At 37.2% G+C, this 16,654-nt stretch overlaps 1 protein-coding gene and 1 pseudogene across 1 annotated transcript in view; both read left to right on the top strand.

Moving 5' to 3' along the window:
- The first annotated feature begins 2,009 nt into the window (after positions 1–2,009).
- LOC148363388 (U2 spliceosomal RNA) lies at positions 2,010–2,129 on the top strand (annotated as a pseudogene).
- An 811-nt stretch (positions 2,130–2,940) lies between these two features.
- dennd11 (DENN domain containing 11) overlaps positions 2,941–16,654 on the top strand; it is a 26,294-nt gene continuing 12,580 nt past the window's right edge. The window contains exons 1-7 of the mRNA XM_088341062.1: positions 2,941–3,523; positions 8,087–8,186; positions 8,283–8,441; positions 9,288–9,441; positions 11,572–11,710; positions 12,746–12,877; positions 12,955–13,105. Of these exons, the coding sequence (XP_088197188.1) occupies positions 3,163–3,523; positions 8,087–8,186; positions 8,283–8,441; positions 9,288–9,441; positions 11,572–11,710; positions 12,746–12,877; positions 12,955–13,105 (1,196 nt within the window). The 5' untranslated portion in view covers positions 2,941–3,162. The remainder of the gene's footprint in view (positions 3,524–8,086; positions 8,187–8,282; positions 8,442–9,287; positions 9,442–11,571; positions 11,711–12,745; positions 12,878–12,954; positions 13,106–16,654) is intronic.

The raw sequence follows: 16,654 nt of genomic DNA, 5'->3' as shown, positions 1-16,654 counted from the left end.
CCCTAATAATCCCAATAGGCAGGTTAGGCGCCTTGCATGGCTGTCGCTGCCATCAGTGTGTGAGTGTGTATGTGAATGGGTAAGTGTGAAGCACATTGTAAAGAGCTTTGAGAGATCTTCAGTGACTTAAAAAACGCTATATAAATCCAAATCATTCACTGAAGAGTTAATAATTACCATTTTTCCATAGATTCTTTGTTAATTGTGTTATAGTTTTTGAGGAGTGATGGACCCATGTGGGGGAAGCAGGAACTTGAAGAAGGGGTGCTCAAAAAGAGGATTTGTATTTATGAAAAAAATGAGGTAAAAAGTGAAAAACAAACAAGGGTTCTGCTATGGTTTTGGAAGGGAGATGGACTCATGTGGGGGGGAAGCAAGAACTGGAGGCAGGTGTGCTTAAAAAGAGGGATGCGTCAAATGATTAAACGAAGTACAAAGTGACAAACAAGTCTGATTTTACAAAACAACGAAATGTCCAATCAAAAAGTCTAAATCACAAAGAAAACACGGAAGCTGGAAATGCAAAATGCAAAGAGCAAAGTAACAAAGAAATCAGAAAAACAACACAAACAAACCTGGTGTGGTCGAGTCATTTTCCATCTCCCTCCCAAAACTATCACGTACTGACTTTAAAGTTGCTAGTATAAAAATGTTTATTTGAATTAAAAGGTGATTGGGGAAAAATAAGTAACTGTACAGAATTTGGAACTGGTTGACTCTATGCTGCAATTTCCTGGATTTAAGTCATAAATGCAGCCTTATTAAGCCCATCCCTGATGTATGTGCAAGTATGTGCATTTCTTAAACATGCTTGATTGAACTCATTTTTTTTGTCATTGTCGTCAACTTTATTGTCAAATATGCTATATGCACAACGGATGAAATTACTTCTTCACACCCGTATGCCAACATGACATTAATAGGACACAAAGAAAAATAACAACTAGGTAAAAAAAAGAAAGTATATAAAAATATATACGGTTTAGAATGAAAGTTGTGCAAAGTATAAGCCGGGAAAGGGTTCAGAGTCCTGATAGCCTGATTGAAGAAGCTGTTCTTGAGCCTACTGGTTCTGGTTCGGAGACTCTGCAGTCTTTTCCCTGAGGGAAGTAGATGGAAGAGGCTGTGAGATGGGTAGGTGGGGTCACATGCAATCCCGGTGCCTTTGCGGGGAACGTGGATGTTTCTTGTTTTTTTTTTCTTTCCTGTCGTTACAACGGTGTTACCGTTACTGACGGTCAAAATTGGTGTGTTACTTTTTCATGTTGAAATCAGCATTGGTATGCAAGACATACTCCATTAGCCTTTTGGCATATCTATTCACCAACAACACGCCTACGTGAATGCGGATCTCTTTCAACCTAACACGGCAGCCATCCACAATAACACAAAACAATGTGGTGTGTGCTTGACATCACACCGTAATATCACAAATAAGAACGCTATTAAATTTACAATACTTAACATCTCATTTCCGGCAAATATTGCATGAACCTTTCTCAGTGATTCCTGCGTTTTTAAACACTCATTGTACTAAAACAGCTAAGAGAGAGGGGGGGTGGGGTGAGAGAGCTAGAGAGAGAGAGAGAGAGAGAACAGAGTTTGAGAGGGGTGGGAGGGAGTGAGAGAAGTAGAGAGGTGGAGAGAAGGATAGGATAGTCACTTTTTATTGTTTTACCATTGATTTTTGTTGTGAACTAAATACTTGAATTGCAGTTGCAGATTTATACTTGACCAATTGTCTCAGGTTGTGAGAGTTTGACATGTTTATTTTACACTGTATTTTTAAAGGCACTTTATATTGTTGAACGGTTAATTTTGTTGCATGAAAATGCTTGAAGTACAGTACCATACGTTTACGTGAGCAGTTGTCTGATTAGAGATTGTGATCTATTCTATGGAACCAATATTAATTTATATTGTTAATAGTTGCTCAGGGGTGGAGTGCTGCTAGGTCCTTAGCTTGGCCTTGTTGTTTTTGGACTGTGGCTTTGATGTCATGTCAGTCCTTAGCTTGGCCTTTGCCATGATCTTTGATTTTTGCAATCCGGAGATGGAATAAGAGCTTGCTCTGTCCACTCCACGCATCGGCCCGGTATTGCAGTACCTCCGGGAACGGTGTATTCGCAATGATCGCAGCAAGGCTTTAGGGCTAGGACCTTAGCTTGGCCTTTTGGCTGAGAGTAAGTGTCCCGGTTCCTAGGCTTTGTAGCGTATTATGAACTGACCGATAACGGATAATGGATAATGAATAACGAAGATAGATCAATAACCCTTAAAAACCCCAAAACCCCGCTCATTTAAGGACCAAGAGATTGCAGGTTCGATTCCCACCTCATAGCTAAATATTGAAGTGTCCTTGGGCATGACATTGAACCCTTAATGCCTCTGATATGCAGGTAGTCTCCTTGCATGGCTTTGGGAGGTCTCAGTGACTTGAAAGCGCTACATAAATGCAGACCATTAAACTGTTTACTTTTGTTGTGAATAAACTACTTGGGGTACAGTAGACCAAGTCTACTTGACCTGTTGTCTCAGGTTGTGAGATTTAGATTTACTTTATTAAACTCACCTAATATTGTTGAATGTTTATTTTTTTGCACTTCAATGTAGGATAAATCTGATGCTGATGAGGTGAAAAAAACTATTACCAGGTTCTTTCACATAACTACTCTTCTGTTCTCTATTCAACCGACTCAAATACTGCTCAGAAAATTTCGAATTATTTTACATACACATTTTTTTAAAGTAACAGAAATAGTTACTTTCCCTGGTAACTAGTATCTTTTACCATAGAGTACCTACGTCAACAACTCGGTTACTTTTTGGGAAGAAGTAGTAAGTCAGTGGTGTGCCCAACACTGGTTAGATGTACTGTACTCCTAGAGCCCGGAAGTGAATTAGGTCACTCAATGACCATGCATAGTTTGACCACGTGGGCGGAAGTAGTTACGTCATTAAAACAGCGAAAGAAAGACAGAGCGAGAGAGAAAGCTACCAAGAGGATCTTCCGTCCATGCATCACCAATGTGACAAGCTCGCAAATGGAAAGAAAACAACACTGCTAGCTTCAGAAAACCATCATGTTATTTTAAATTGTTCGAGTCCCGTGGACGTCAAATAAGTCATTCCACCCTCTCGGCCTACCAGTCGTCAACTGCCATGGTGGAGAAATCGGACCGAGCCCCGCTTCTGGACTGGGAAGAGATCCCGCCGTCGTACGACACAAACCGGGCGGTTCCTTCACAAAATGCTGCGCCGAAAGAAATTCAAGATGTTGCAGACAGGAAAAAATCGCCAACTGTCTGCCTTGCGGTGACAGAAATTGGTAGGAGAAACGACAATTCCGCCATCGTCTGTCGCCCGACAGCTGTTTTTGACGGCCGGACGAGCCACGACAAGCTCCTCAGCCACATTCAAGGTTCGTCGGTTCCTCTTTTCCCGGATCTGACGAGGAAAGATCAGTGGGAAGAGAAAGATCACATCGTGGCTGTGTTTGTAGTCACCTTTAACACACGATCAGGTGAGAAACGCTTTTTTAAAGTCACAAACATTGGATGCTAAACTTTGTACATTTATTCATTTCATTTATTTATGCATTTCCGGCAGTAACATTCTTTGTGTCTTCATGCAAATATCACTTTAATGAATAACACAATGTCTGAAAGGGTGTGGGACAAAGGAAACTTATTAGATCTCACCTCTTCATCTAATACTCCCACTATCTGCACCGCTTATCCTCCGCAGGATCGCGGGGTTGCTGGAGCCCATCACAGCTGTCTTCGGGCAGTGGGCAGGGGACACCCTGAACTGGTTGCCAGCCAGTTGCAGGGCACACAGAGACGGACCACTCACTCGCTTATTCACACCTAGGGACAGTTTGGACCGGCCAATTAACCTGACATGCATGTTTTTGGAATGTGGGAAGAAACCGGAGTGCCCGGAGGAAACTCATGCAAGCACGGGGAGAACATACAAACTCAAGCTATATTGAATTCTAAACTCACTTTATATTGTTTACTGCTGATTGCTATTTATTATTTTGTTTCCTGTTTTTTGCACTTTAAGTGTAGGATAACTCTTGCTGGTGAGGTGCAATAAATATTACAAGGTTCTATAACACAACTACCTGTCTGTTCTTCTCTGGTCAATTAACTCGAATACCGATCAGAAAATTTCAAATTCTTTCACATATAACTTATTTTTAAAGTAACCAATGGTTTTTTTTTACTTATAGAGTAATTCAGTTACTAACTCAGTCACTTTTTGGACGAAGTGCTGAGTAACTCTAACTAATGACTTTTTAAAGTATCGCTGAAAAGTTATTGCAAAGTTTATGCATTGCTCATGCATTACATCAGTGTTCTTGCAATATAATTTTATTTTACCAGCACAGTGCCAAGGGCTTATGGAAAGTATTGTTTGGATATTGGAGGTATCCCAAATGCAAAAAAAGCACTCGACGAAAGTTCAGCTCGAAAACGCATCACAAAAGCCATTTTTTTCCTCAGTTTTCTCAGAAACACGTAATCTTCAACTGCTGTTTACTTAACAATGGTAAAAGCTAGAAACATACTTCATTTCTAATAATAATATAAAAAGATGTACAAATATAAAATTACATAATTGTTCACAAATTAAATAAATTGTTTTATTCAAAAATTTAGTTATATATGTAACCGCGGTGTACGTGTCCCACCAAAGATCCACATTCACGCTGGACTGGATGATGAGGTTTTTATTATTACAGTTTCTGCAAATGGATGAGTCACAACATTAGCTTTTTCTGCTGGGTCTGATCTCTTTGTAGTTCTCTCTGGTAAGACTAACAACAAAGCATATCAAAGAGCTTTCTTTTCACTTTACATAAAACACATTTTAGAATATCACAATACACTTTTACATCTTAAGATACTTTTAACAAGAGATCGTATAGTGGATTTTTAACGTTTACAATGAATTCAACATGTTTTTCTTTAGTCTGAATTTTAACCAACATCATCCTTTTTTAATGTATATGAGAAAATAGGAATAAAAACAATAATGATTATGAAAATGAGTACAATTTACCTGCAAATGGATGAGTCACAAAATTAGCTTTTTCTGCTGGGTCTGATCTCTTTGATCTCTACAAGGGGAATTAATATTTAGTAAAACAGAAACAAAACGAAAATAAACCTAAACAGCTTGACAATATCTATCACATTACTATGCATGGTGAGAGATTTTTCAGCTGGGGTTATAATGTTTGAAATTAACTTCTTTTGTGGAGCACCAAAAGATATGTCTTACCTTTGTAGTTCTCTCTGGTAAGACTAACAACAAACCCCGCCTCCTGGTCACATGTTAGAAGCCAAAACCAAACCCCACCCCATACCAGCTGATGGCACTGTTGGACTCAGCATTGCAGGACATTTACCAAAAACTATACACATATTTCAGCAGTAATTTCAATAAAACAAAAGTTATTATTACACCCGTTACATATAATCAAACATTTACTGCAATGTTTTTCTGATCAAAGGTTAGTATTTCATTTAAATGTTGAATAATCCTTGTATTTATATATTTCTAACTCACTTTTTAAGGTTACAAATATCTTTTTTTGTTAAGCTTTTTTTGTTATGCGCTGTCAATTCCCATAGCGCAGCTCCACGTGGAGTTTCCTTTAATAGCTGAGTCATGGATTTCCCACCAAGCCTTGAACTCTTATTACCCTCCTAGACTAGATTTAATAAGAGGAAGTGTTAAAAAATGATGTGACTCAGGGATGTCAAATTCCGTTTCGCTCTGGAGTTTTCATGATTATGCTTTATCATTTAACCTAAAGCCATCCATGCATATTACAAAAGAATAATATATTTTGAAAATTAATAGTTAATTATTATAATTAATGTTTGTAATTCCTACTAACTCGGGAGCAGATAATTTGTATATAAGAGGACAAAAAATAGTAAACTGCTGGAGACCGTTCCCCAAGATATGCTTCAGCGTATTTGTCAGGAGCTGGATTACTGACTTGACGTCTGCCGTGTCTCAGCCAGTGTGCATATTGAACATTTGTGAATTCATTCACATAATCCACATGCTTTTGAATTTCTCTGTCAGATTTGGAAGATTACATCTTATGATCTTCAGCGTTATACTTTTTAATTTCATTCACCATAATCATGTACAGTACTTTCTGTGATATTTACATCGCAAAGGATATCACATTTTTGAAGCAACTTCTCTAATCATGGATGACAAGGGATTTTTTTCTAAGCATGACACATTTATTTACAAACAATAGGAAGAAAATTATCTTAGTGTTTGCCTCAAATGTGTTAACTGGTTTATTTTAACAGTTGAGTTAATAAAGTTTTACACCTGAACCAACTCGCTACGCTATAAAACCCCATATGGGAGCTATGAAAAAAAATATAGTTTTTGCCTTAATTGTCATACTAGTTTAAAATGAATAAAAAACAAATACAAAATAAAAGTTTTAGAAATAAATGGGCAATAAGATTAGACTACTGTATTTTCCGGACTGTAAGTCTCCCCCGAGTATAAGTTGCACCAGCCAAAACGGGCGTAATCAAGAAGGAAAAAAAAAGTACAAGTCACACTCTGGGTATATATTACATTTTTGGGGGTAATTTATTTGATATAATCCTAAATAATTATCATACATGTCATTGTGAAAAGGCAATTTTTAAAAAAAGAACACGGTAAACTAACGTTACAGGTTCGTGCATATCTCAGACACACACGTCAGTAACAAACTAAAATATTAATAACTAGTCAGATAACTCTAGCATAAAGAGCATGCTTACCAAACTATCAGCTTCACTCCAAATCACTAAATCCAATAAAATCTTCATCTTTGGTGTCACTTTTATTGGGCAACAAGACGATAAGTTGCTTTACTTTCTCTTTCTGCTTCGAAAAAATGTCCACATACACGGGGCAAGTTTGAAATTATCAACAATGACCTAGAACACCCTTTTGCGGTTTAATGTGAAAATAACAAGTTAAGTACAGGAAATAAAAATTCATGCTAGTTTTATCCATGCACAAATGTTACATATTATATATTCCAATTGTTTCCCTCTTTCTTTCAAGAGCAGGGTTTGGGAACTTATGGCTCACGAGCCTTATATGGCTTTTTTCATGAGTACATACAGTATGTCTCCGAGATAAAATAGAATTTGCCCATATACTTTACGTGTTGTTGCACACAAAGCCGTTTGTCGCACGTGCGAAGCTGAGACGATACTGACTGTTTAAAGGGTTCAGTTCAGTATATAAAGGACTACAGTTTCCTGTCAAGGCGTAACACCAACAGACCCTGTTTTGGCCGTAAATCGCTAAATAATCCTTTGTATGGAAGCTCATTAAACAATCTATGTTTATTGTTGAGACACTTTATGATGAAAATCTACATAACACACGTAAAATACCCAGAAGCTCTAGCAAAGCACTTAGAACAATTTGATGGGGTGCGCAGTCAAAATGGCCGGAGTTATACACAGGTTGTGCGCACCCCTCTTTCTCGTCCGAGCTCCGTCTGCAATGATGTTAAATACGTTGGTATCTTTACAGTTTTTTGTGACATTTTAACAAAAGCACTTTGCTCGCACCTTGTTTTGAAACCATTTATTTAAAAAAATCAAAATGAGCCTTAACGCCCTTAAGAACTGCGAGAGGGAGACACATTTCAAGTCGTATATTTTCATTTAAATGGAACACAGCCTCTGCATTATTATTTCATATATTTTATCAAATCATCAAACATGACACAGGGAAATAAATCTGCTGAAAAATAAGCTTTCGGCTGGAGAGTTTGGCGGTTTCACTGAATTTTGTCTCAATATATGGTGTGGCTCTCTCTCATAAAAAAACCCAAATATTTTTGGTTTTATGGCTTAAAAGGTTATCTGACCCATGAATCTTAGAGACCTGCTTTTTTATCCTATGAAGAAATTTATGACTGACTGAATTAAAATCTCCTCTCAAGCCTTATGTATGCTTGATGTAAATTGTATACCACTGACAGTGGACATGATGAAACATGTTAGTACTATGTATGTGTCCATGGCAGGAAATATGGTTGAGTGGTGCCTACCTCATGATATGAACCTGGATGGGGTGGAATTCAAGGCAATGGCCAGTGGTTCCCATAGGATTACCAACGACTTCATGTGTGTACTTTTTCCGCCGTCTCTTCGTGAAGTTCATATGCACTTGTATTTCCCAAGTCACTCCTTCTGTTTTTTTTTTGTCTCGCTTCTCGATAGATATTTCCGCAAAGGCTGTTACTTTGGACTAGCCTGCTTCGCTAACATGCCCGTGGACAACGAGCTTGAGAGAGGAGCCAGGATGAAATCAGTAGGAATTTTGTCTCCTTCCTACACACTGTTGTACCGTTACATGCATTTCCTGGAGAACCAAGTCAGGTATGTTTTGTCCTTTCTTGGTGGAAATTTATTTGGAAATATTTTTTGTTGAATTGAAACAAACCTTTGCAATAACTTGGGCCAGTCTCTAAACACTATGTTGTAATTCTCATCTCATCTCATTAGCTGCCCCGCTTATCCTCAGTAGGGTCGCGGGGTATGTTGTAATTATGTTTTCCTATTTACTTTATCTTACCTGTATTCTCTTTACATGTTATATTATATATTATTATTATTATTATTATATATTATTCTCTATCTTTATTTCTCTTTTAACTCTTCATACATGTTTGCCTTGGATTGCCATGTCTAATATCATTGCATACACAGGGTTTGTACGGGTGCTTCAAATGCTTGAATTTATTGTTGGGTTGTCACGTTTTCAGGAGTGTTTGAATTTTGGGTGAAGTGCTTGTAAATGCTTGAAAATGTTTCCATGTTTATCGGCAGTCCGACTCGATAGGGTTTCCCGGTGGTAAATTGTAATGGAATGAATTTCCTGCAACTTAAAACGTTACATATTGTATTTTTACCCAACAACTATCTGAGGAGAGATTTTTTCAGATTCGTATTGTTCAGATCAGCAAATATAATTGCAGTTTACTCAAGATCTAAAAATATATATGCCTTGAAAAAAGCAAATGCAAAATTAAAAATTGCAATCGTAATTCACAGACATTTTTTTAAAATCTGCAATACACAGTATATGATATACACTGGGTTTGTTATTTTAATGGTACTGTTGAAATTATAAAATTCGCTTTAAAATTCTTTAAAAAGTACTTGAATTTGTTCATGAAAAAGATGTACAAACCCTGGTTATTTCATGTTAGAATTCCCTTTTAGACTCCAGTTAAAGAATCCAGGCCATTATTCTCCATTGGAGGCTTTCTACGAGGACAAGAAGGCCATCCTTTCACCAACCGGAAGTGGCCTGGTTACCGCTTGCCCGACCTGGAGCTTGGAAACCATCAACCGCTGTATGCATCCTGAAATGAAGGTGTGGACGAAAAAAACGAACTTGAATGACCTGTGTTCATGCTCCGCATCGGCTGATATATCAGGGAACCTAGATCTGGAACTAATAGTTTGCGAGCTATATATGTCTCTTTTCTTGAGTACATGCGGTTTAAGATAAAAGATAAAGTTGTAACTCCTTTAATTATTTCGGTATTGTTTTGAGAACAGTATGAGCAAAGCTGGTTCGGCAAGTGTACAGCCGGGGCGACACCGCAACAGCAACCCGTTCGGGCCAGTAAATATAGGGCACAGTCCTAATCGTGGTTTACAGTTATGGTGTCACACCAACATACCCCGTTTTGTCTATATGTCGCTATAGAATCAGTTTTATGGAAGCTCATTAAACAAAGTATGTTCACAGTTGAGATAGTTTATGATGAAAACCCACAGAACAAACTGTAAACACCCAACATCGCCAGCAAAGCACCCAGAGCAATTTGTTTGGATGAGTGTTGGTGGTGGGCAGACCAACTGCTCTGCTCTCTCTCGAACGTGTCCACTGTGTTTAAGGGAAATACATCTGTAACTTTGTTTGCTGTACTTTGTGATATTTTAAAAAAAGAGCTCTGCTTGCTCCTTGTTCAGCCCCTAATATTTCTATACAATTCGCCTAAAATCCCAATTCAAGACGTACCCAGAGTAAATTAAATGCTGCTCTTGAATCGTTTGGAGAATATGGAAAGTTTTTGTCTCTTTTGAAAGGTAACACATAGAAATCTTGTCCCAAACTGAAATAATCACTGCATGTTACACTAACATTGAGTAGTCTGAGTTGAAACACACACAAATAAATGGTTTTTATTCTCGCCTGAATTAAAACATTTTTTTAAATGCCTTCAGATGAGTGTGGCATGGGCATCTTAGCTGGAAAACAGGTGAGACAATAGGTTGAAGCCGTACCTGGTACCTTGTCAAACTTGATCACAATCTGAAAAAACTAAACATTGTGTTTTACATGTTTTACCTAGGGTAGGCTTAGGCGTTTCCAAAAGTGGCTATTTGGAGAAGACTAGTTTACAGCTATAAAACCTCTCAACTGTGTATTTTACTTTGGATAATTTTTAAGACATTTTGTAAGAGTTGTAAATGTTTGACTTATCTTTCAAAAAGTCTATCAATGATTGTGCACACTTGTGCGTAATTATGGCGCATGAAAATGATTCATGAGTGGCGTTATGCATGCTTATTTTGGGGTGTGATATGAATACTATCTCCATATCCTTTTCAGAGTTGCATTAGCCAACCATTGTGTCAATCTTTATTTGAATTGGTTACTACTGGATAAATATATTCGTAGCTAAAGGAGGCGATCTCCATTTTATCAAACAGGCACGTATATGCTAATGAGGGCTGTGGACCGTAAAAAAAAAGCCTGCTATCGGCCGAAAGTGGTGTCAATCAAAAGGTGTTATCAGAAATAATTTTATGAGTCGGTCTATTTGTAAACAGGACTTTTGCGGCGAAACAGAGGGATTGCAACAAGGAACGTCCAATCGCAGATTTTTTTTATCTGTCGGCATTATTGTGTGTTTTGGAGTAAATATTTTACACGGTTGGATTCACTTAAATGTAACCAGACGATGTTTGTGTTTAATAAGTAGAATACTACAGCACTCTTTGTTATACCGGCTTAATATTTTTCTGGTATCCTGTTTCAGACTGATGGTGATGTTTCTGTGATGAGTAAATTTTGAAATGGTTATTATAACTTGATTACAAAGAGTTTACGCTTTTAAGAATTCTAAGAGTTTAACCTTTCCAATTATGTATTTTAGTGACTGGTGACATACTACAGATTTGTATTCTTTATCAACAGTCCCACGGCCCACCATTATGTACGACAAAAAATGATGGTCAAAATGAGCCATAACAGTCTTAACTGCGAGAGGGAGACAAATTTAATGTGGTATTTTTGTTGACATGGAACACAGGCTCTCGCATTATTGTTATTTCATAGATTCTTTCAAATCATCAATGTCACACAGTGAAATGAAATGCGCTTTTATTGAATTTTGTCTCCTTCGACAAAAAATAATATATATTTCACTTTTATGGCATTTGGGGTCAAAAAGGTTCATGACCACTGTGACATATTCCTGTCTTTTTGCAGATCACTCACCCGGCTGGTTGCATGTCCCAGTTTGTCCAGTTTTTTGGAGAGCACATCATGGTGTTGTGGAAGTTTGCACTGCTGCGAAAGCGCCTCCTCATCTTCTCCCCACCTCCTGTCGGCGTGGTTTGCTATAGAGGTGAGAATTTCGAACTTAAACTCTTCATATATCGTATTTTCTCAGACAAGATGAATGGTGACAGACAACTGAATCCTCTGTCATATATACTATATTTTCCAGACTGTATAGGCACGCCTAAAAACCTGAATTAGCCAGAAATTTGAGTGTGTGCTTTGTGTACAGAAAAGAATAGAATTCCAAGTCGTATATTATCATATTTGTGCAATTATTGATCAGTCAATTTGTATTACTGAACACGGTCGCATAACAATAGTGGCAACAGGGATCTAACTCGTATAGAGGGGGGGGGGGGTTTCTTAAGGGTTATTGTTCTATCTTCTTTATTCATTATCCATTATCCGTTATCGGTCAGTTCATAGTACGCTACAAAGCCTAGGAGCCGGGACTCTTACTCTCAGCCAAAAGGCCAAGGTAAGAGGGGTTTTTGGGGTTTTTAAGGGTTATTGTTCTATCTTTGTTATTCATTATTAAGAGCGCCAAATCTTAACTACCTAGTCACTGGGGACATAATTAATGTAAGAAAATGCAATAGGTTTTATCTTATTATCACACTATTTTTAGTCGCGGTTTAAAATTTTGTTTCACCTTTTTAAAGCCCCAACTAAGCATTGTATGTGACGAACCTTGTTGAATACATGTGGCCATGCGTTTATTTATACAATTCAGGAGGGCCAAATTACTTCTCACAATGCCTTTCTCTTCATACAGTTCAGAATCTTGTGAGCTATGTGAAGACTTTGCAAGTAGGCGATGTAATACTGTATTTAGGTGATCCCTGACCTTTTCTGTAACACTGGCCGGTTTAATGTCTGACAGTATTCTAGCGGCCCGGCCCAATAATAACATCAACAACGTGGTACCCTGATAAAACCTAATGCCCATTCATGTGTCGTCTGTATCCCTAGCAGTCTAGAGCAGGGGTCGGTAAATCTTTTGACCCAAAGAGCCATAATAGAAAAACATTTTTATGTTTTTATTTGAGAGAGCAATGTTTTGTAATTGATTCGTTGTGATCTTGTTTTCCTGTCTTAGTTTACTGCTGTTGCAGCCTTGCCAATGTCTCGTTACCTGGAATAGGAGTGTCTGTTCCTGAATTACGACCTTTTTTCTACATTAACGTAGCTGACATTCCTGTACTGGAAACAGAGATGTCATATGTGGCCTGTGAGTGCGCATTTGTATGTGAATATGAGTATAAAGGCAAAATAAAGGCTGACAAATATGCACCTCTTTGCTTTTAGGCACCACTGAAAAGATTTTTGAGGACAAAAAAGAACTGCACGATTTGTACATTGATAACCAAAATGTGAAAACGCACAGGAACCATTTGCTGTCCCTGCTCCGACTGAATGCTGCAGACAAGGAGAGGTACAGGAAACTGAGCGAGCAGAGGTGTGTGCCTGTAATATATTATTTGTGTTTTTCATCAATTTTCTTTTTAATCATGTCTCAACAAACAACATCTTAAAACTAAAAAAAATATTTGAAAAGAAAAAATGAGACCCATAGCCAAAATAATGTTTTTCTATCACTCATTTAGACCAGATTTCCTTAACTTTTTTCAGGCATCAAACTACTTTTTGCTACTTATAAGCACAGAGGGGATCTACTTTGATTTGCATTTCTTGTACTACTTACTATGTTATTACCAGGTTAATTATTGGTAGCAGAAAGACAAACAGACAGACCGAGATAAAGAAAGAGATAAATAAAAGGAAAGGATAGAGAAAGAAAAAAAGAAAGAGAAAATGAGAAAGTTAAAAAGAAGAGAAAAAAGAGTGAAAAGAAAGCGAAAGAAAGGAGTAATAAGAGATTAAAAAGGGTGAACTAGAGAGAGGGAAAGAAAGAGGGAGAGAAGGCTGAACTAGAAACAGAGAAAAGGTTAGAAAGAAAGAGAAAGAATGGGAGAAAAGAGAGAAAAAAAGAGAAATGCATAAAGTGAAAGACCGCGAAAGAGACAGAAGAAGGGAAAATGGGAAAGAGGGAAAGAAAGAGACATGAATGGAAAAAGAGAGAGGAAAAAAAAAAAAAGTTGCCCTCTGGGGGGCACTCTGGTGCCTGTGGGCACAATGTTGGCGACTCACGGGTTAGAAAAATGATTATATTTTACATCGTAAAAAATTGTGCGAAGCTTTTTTGTGAGAGTCTGGAAGAAGAGCGCATCCTATCAATTTTGATTCAATTGTGCAAAAGCTAATCGGCCAAAATGATCAAAACATACATTGATTTATTATTGCATAATTAATATTAATGTATTTATTCTTTTAAACCATAGGTGTGCAAACTGGGGCACAAATTCCATTTACGATCTGCCTATTTAGTTAGCTATCTGGCTCCCTTTTAGTATTTTACTTGTTTAGCTTCTAGCTATTTATCAAGCTACCTTTTTAGCTATTTAAGTAGAAATGTATTTGTATTTAGAAATGTATATCAAACTAAGTGTCCTTTGCGCTAATTAGTAACAAAAAGTAGCTCTCAGTTTAATCAAATATGCAAAGATGTAATTTAAATAGTTACAAGTGTACAGTATTTCTCCTCATAAAAAGGTTGTTTCCTGTACTGCCTGCATTTTCTCAAGTGACAAATTATGAATACTATCACTTGAATGATTCCCAAATAATTGTGTTTAAAGAAATAATCTATTTCTTTACAGTTGCCTTGCATTTAGTGTCTGAAGTTCAGAATGATACGAACATAGACATATAATAGCGAAAAAATCATCAACATGTACAGATGTGCCATTGGCCCCAACAGACAAATTTTTTAGCTTGACAGGTTAAGTATGTGGTTGGTTAGAGACATGGGCGTAACCAGCCTGTTTTTGGGGGTGTTCAACCACCTGCAAATTCAACCCAAGCATCCCCAAAAAGTAAATCATTTTTAAAAATCTCTTTCTTTTAATGGACCGGATAGGTTTAAAAATGAGGAAAATGCTTGACAAAATTCAAACGTAGTAAAACAAAACAACAATATGAACAACGCTGCGTCTGAAATAATCCACTGCCTTGAAATAGTTAAGTTGAAATGATTCCTAGCACCACTCTTTAGTAGTATTTTTGTGGTATTACTCTAGTTGTATTTTTGTAAGACTCCTGTAGTATTTTTATAGGATTACTGTACTTTTATTTATTAGTATTTTGTAATATTTCCACAGTAGTATTTTGTAGTGTTTCCATTGTATAATCTTTGTAGTATGCCTATAAACTTTTTGTAGTACGCATTACTCGGTTTGTATTTTTGTAGTATTTCTGTTCTAATAATTCTGTGGAAGGATTTTTGTAGTATTTCTGTCTTCATATTTGTGTACAAATATTTTGTATTAAAGTATTACTGTCGTGGGATTTAAAATGTTGTTTGCTTTTTAATTATTTCTGTAAAAGTATTTTTGTATCATAGTATTACAGTAGTCGTATTTTTGTAGGATTTCTATTTTTTTCTGATAAGAATGAAGACAAAATAATACATTAAGTGCCTGTTTTTAAGCATTAAGTTGGATATTTGATTTTGTAGAATTTTGTAGTATTACTCTAGTAAATGTTTTTTGCAGACACACAATGGGAACAAAGTTGGCACCCAAAAAAGTATATATACCGTAAAATCCGGACTATAGAGCGCACCTGATTATAAGCCGCACCCACCACTTTTTAAGTGATTTGCAACTTTTGTACTTACACACGCCGCACCTGTGTACAATTGCGTGCGCACGCATTAAAATTTGTGGCACAATCACAAGTTAAACCCAGACCAGGCTGTAAGTTCCACGATTGTTTTTTTTGGTTTGAACAAATTTATTGATACTAATAACAGCAAACAAACAATGTGAGGTCCGAACAACCCCCTCAACAATCTCAACAGCAATCAAGCACATTCACAATTTAGTTTGAAGAATCCAGAACCACAATCGGCATCATGAATGGAAAATGATACCCGTAATTAACGTATGATGCAGACTTGTAAATTCCGGGTCCCGTTGAAAGTAATCCAAGGAATGTATATTTCCAAAGTTAAGGGTGGGAAAAATATATATCCACTATTGTCTGCTGCGACAACAGACAGATCTACCAGTAACTCAGCTTTACCCCATTTCCCAACATTGCTCCGCCCCTTCTTTTTGATTTGCTCGTAGAACACATAACAGAATAAATCTCTAAAATAAATACATTACAAAAATATACAGTTGCAAATACATATTATACATAGTTACACATATTTACGAAGAAAGACGGTACATCGAGAGAGTTTTCAAAGCTTTAATCATAATAATATAACTTTCATCCCAAACCATGCCTTTGAAAGGTACCAACACGCTAGGAGGATCACGCTCGCAATGCATCAAACGTGTCTGTCAAAAAAAGGCATCCTGTAATTGTGAAATTCACGGTAGATTGTCCTCAACTTCCTTTATATGGTGTTCGTTAGAAAAATTTCATAAATTGGCCACTTCATTGAATAAGCCGCAGGGCTGAACATTTGGGAAAAAAGTAGCGGCTTATAGTCCGTAATTTACGGTATATACATATATATCCATCCATTATCTGCACCGCTTATCCTGAGTAGGGTCGTGGGGATGCCGGAGCTCATCCCAGCTATCTTCGGGCAGTGGGAAGGGGACACCCTGAACTGGTTGCCAGCCAGTCACAAGGCACACAGGGACAGACAATTCGCCCGCTCATTCACACCTAGGGACAATCTGGACCGGCGAATTAACCTGACATGCATATTTTTGGAATGTGAGAGGAAACTGGAAGGGGAGAGATTTTGTAGGGTTTATTGTGATATATTCTTTATCAATTATCCATTATCCGTTATCGGTCAATTCATAATACGCTACAAAGCCAAGGGGCCGAGACGCTTGCTCTCAGCCAAGATATATATATAGATTATACTGGACTGTCTCAGAAAATTAGAATATTGTGATAAAGTTCTTTATTTTCTGTAATG

Source organism: Urocampus carinirostris, chromosome 7, assembly GCF_059441175.1.
Source record: "Urocampus carinirostris isolate Australia breed hairy pipefish chromosome 7, RoL_Ucar_1.0, whole genome shotgun sequence".
Lineage (NCBI taxonomy): Eukaryota > Metazoa > Chordata > Actinopteri > Syngnathiformes > Syngnathidae > Urocampus > Urocampus carinirostris.
Note: the sequence above shows the minus strand (reverse complement) of the source record. Positions and strands in the feature narration are given on the sequence as shown.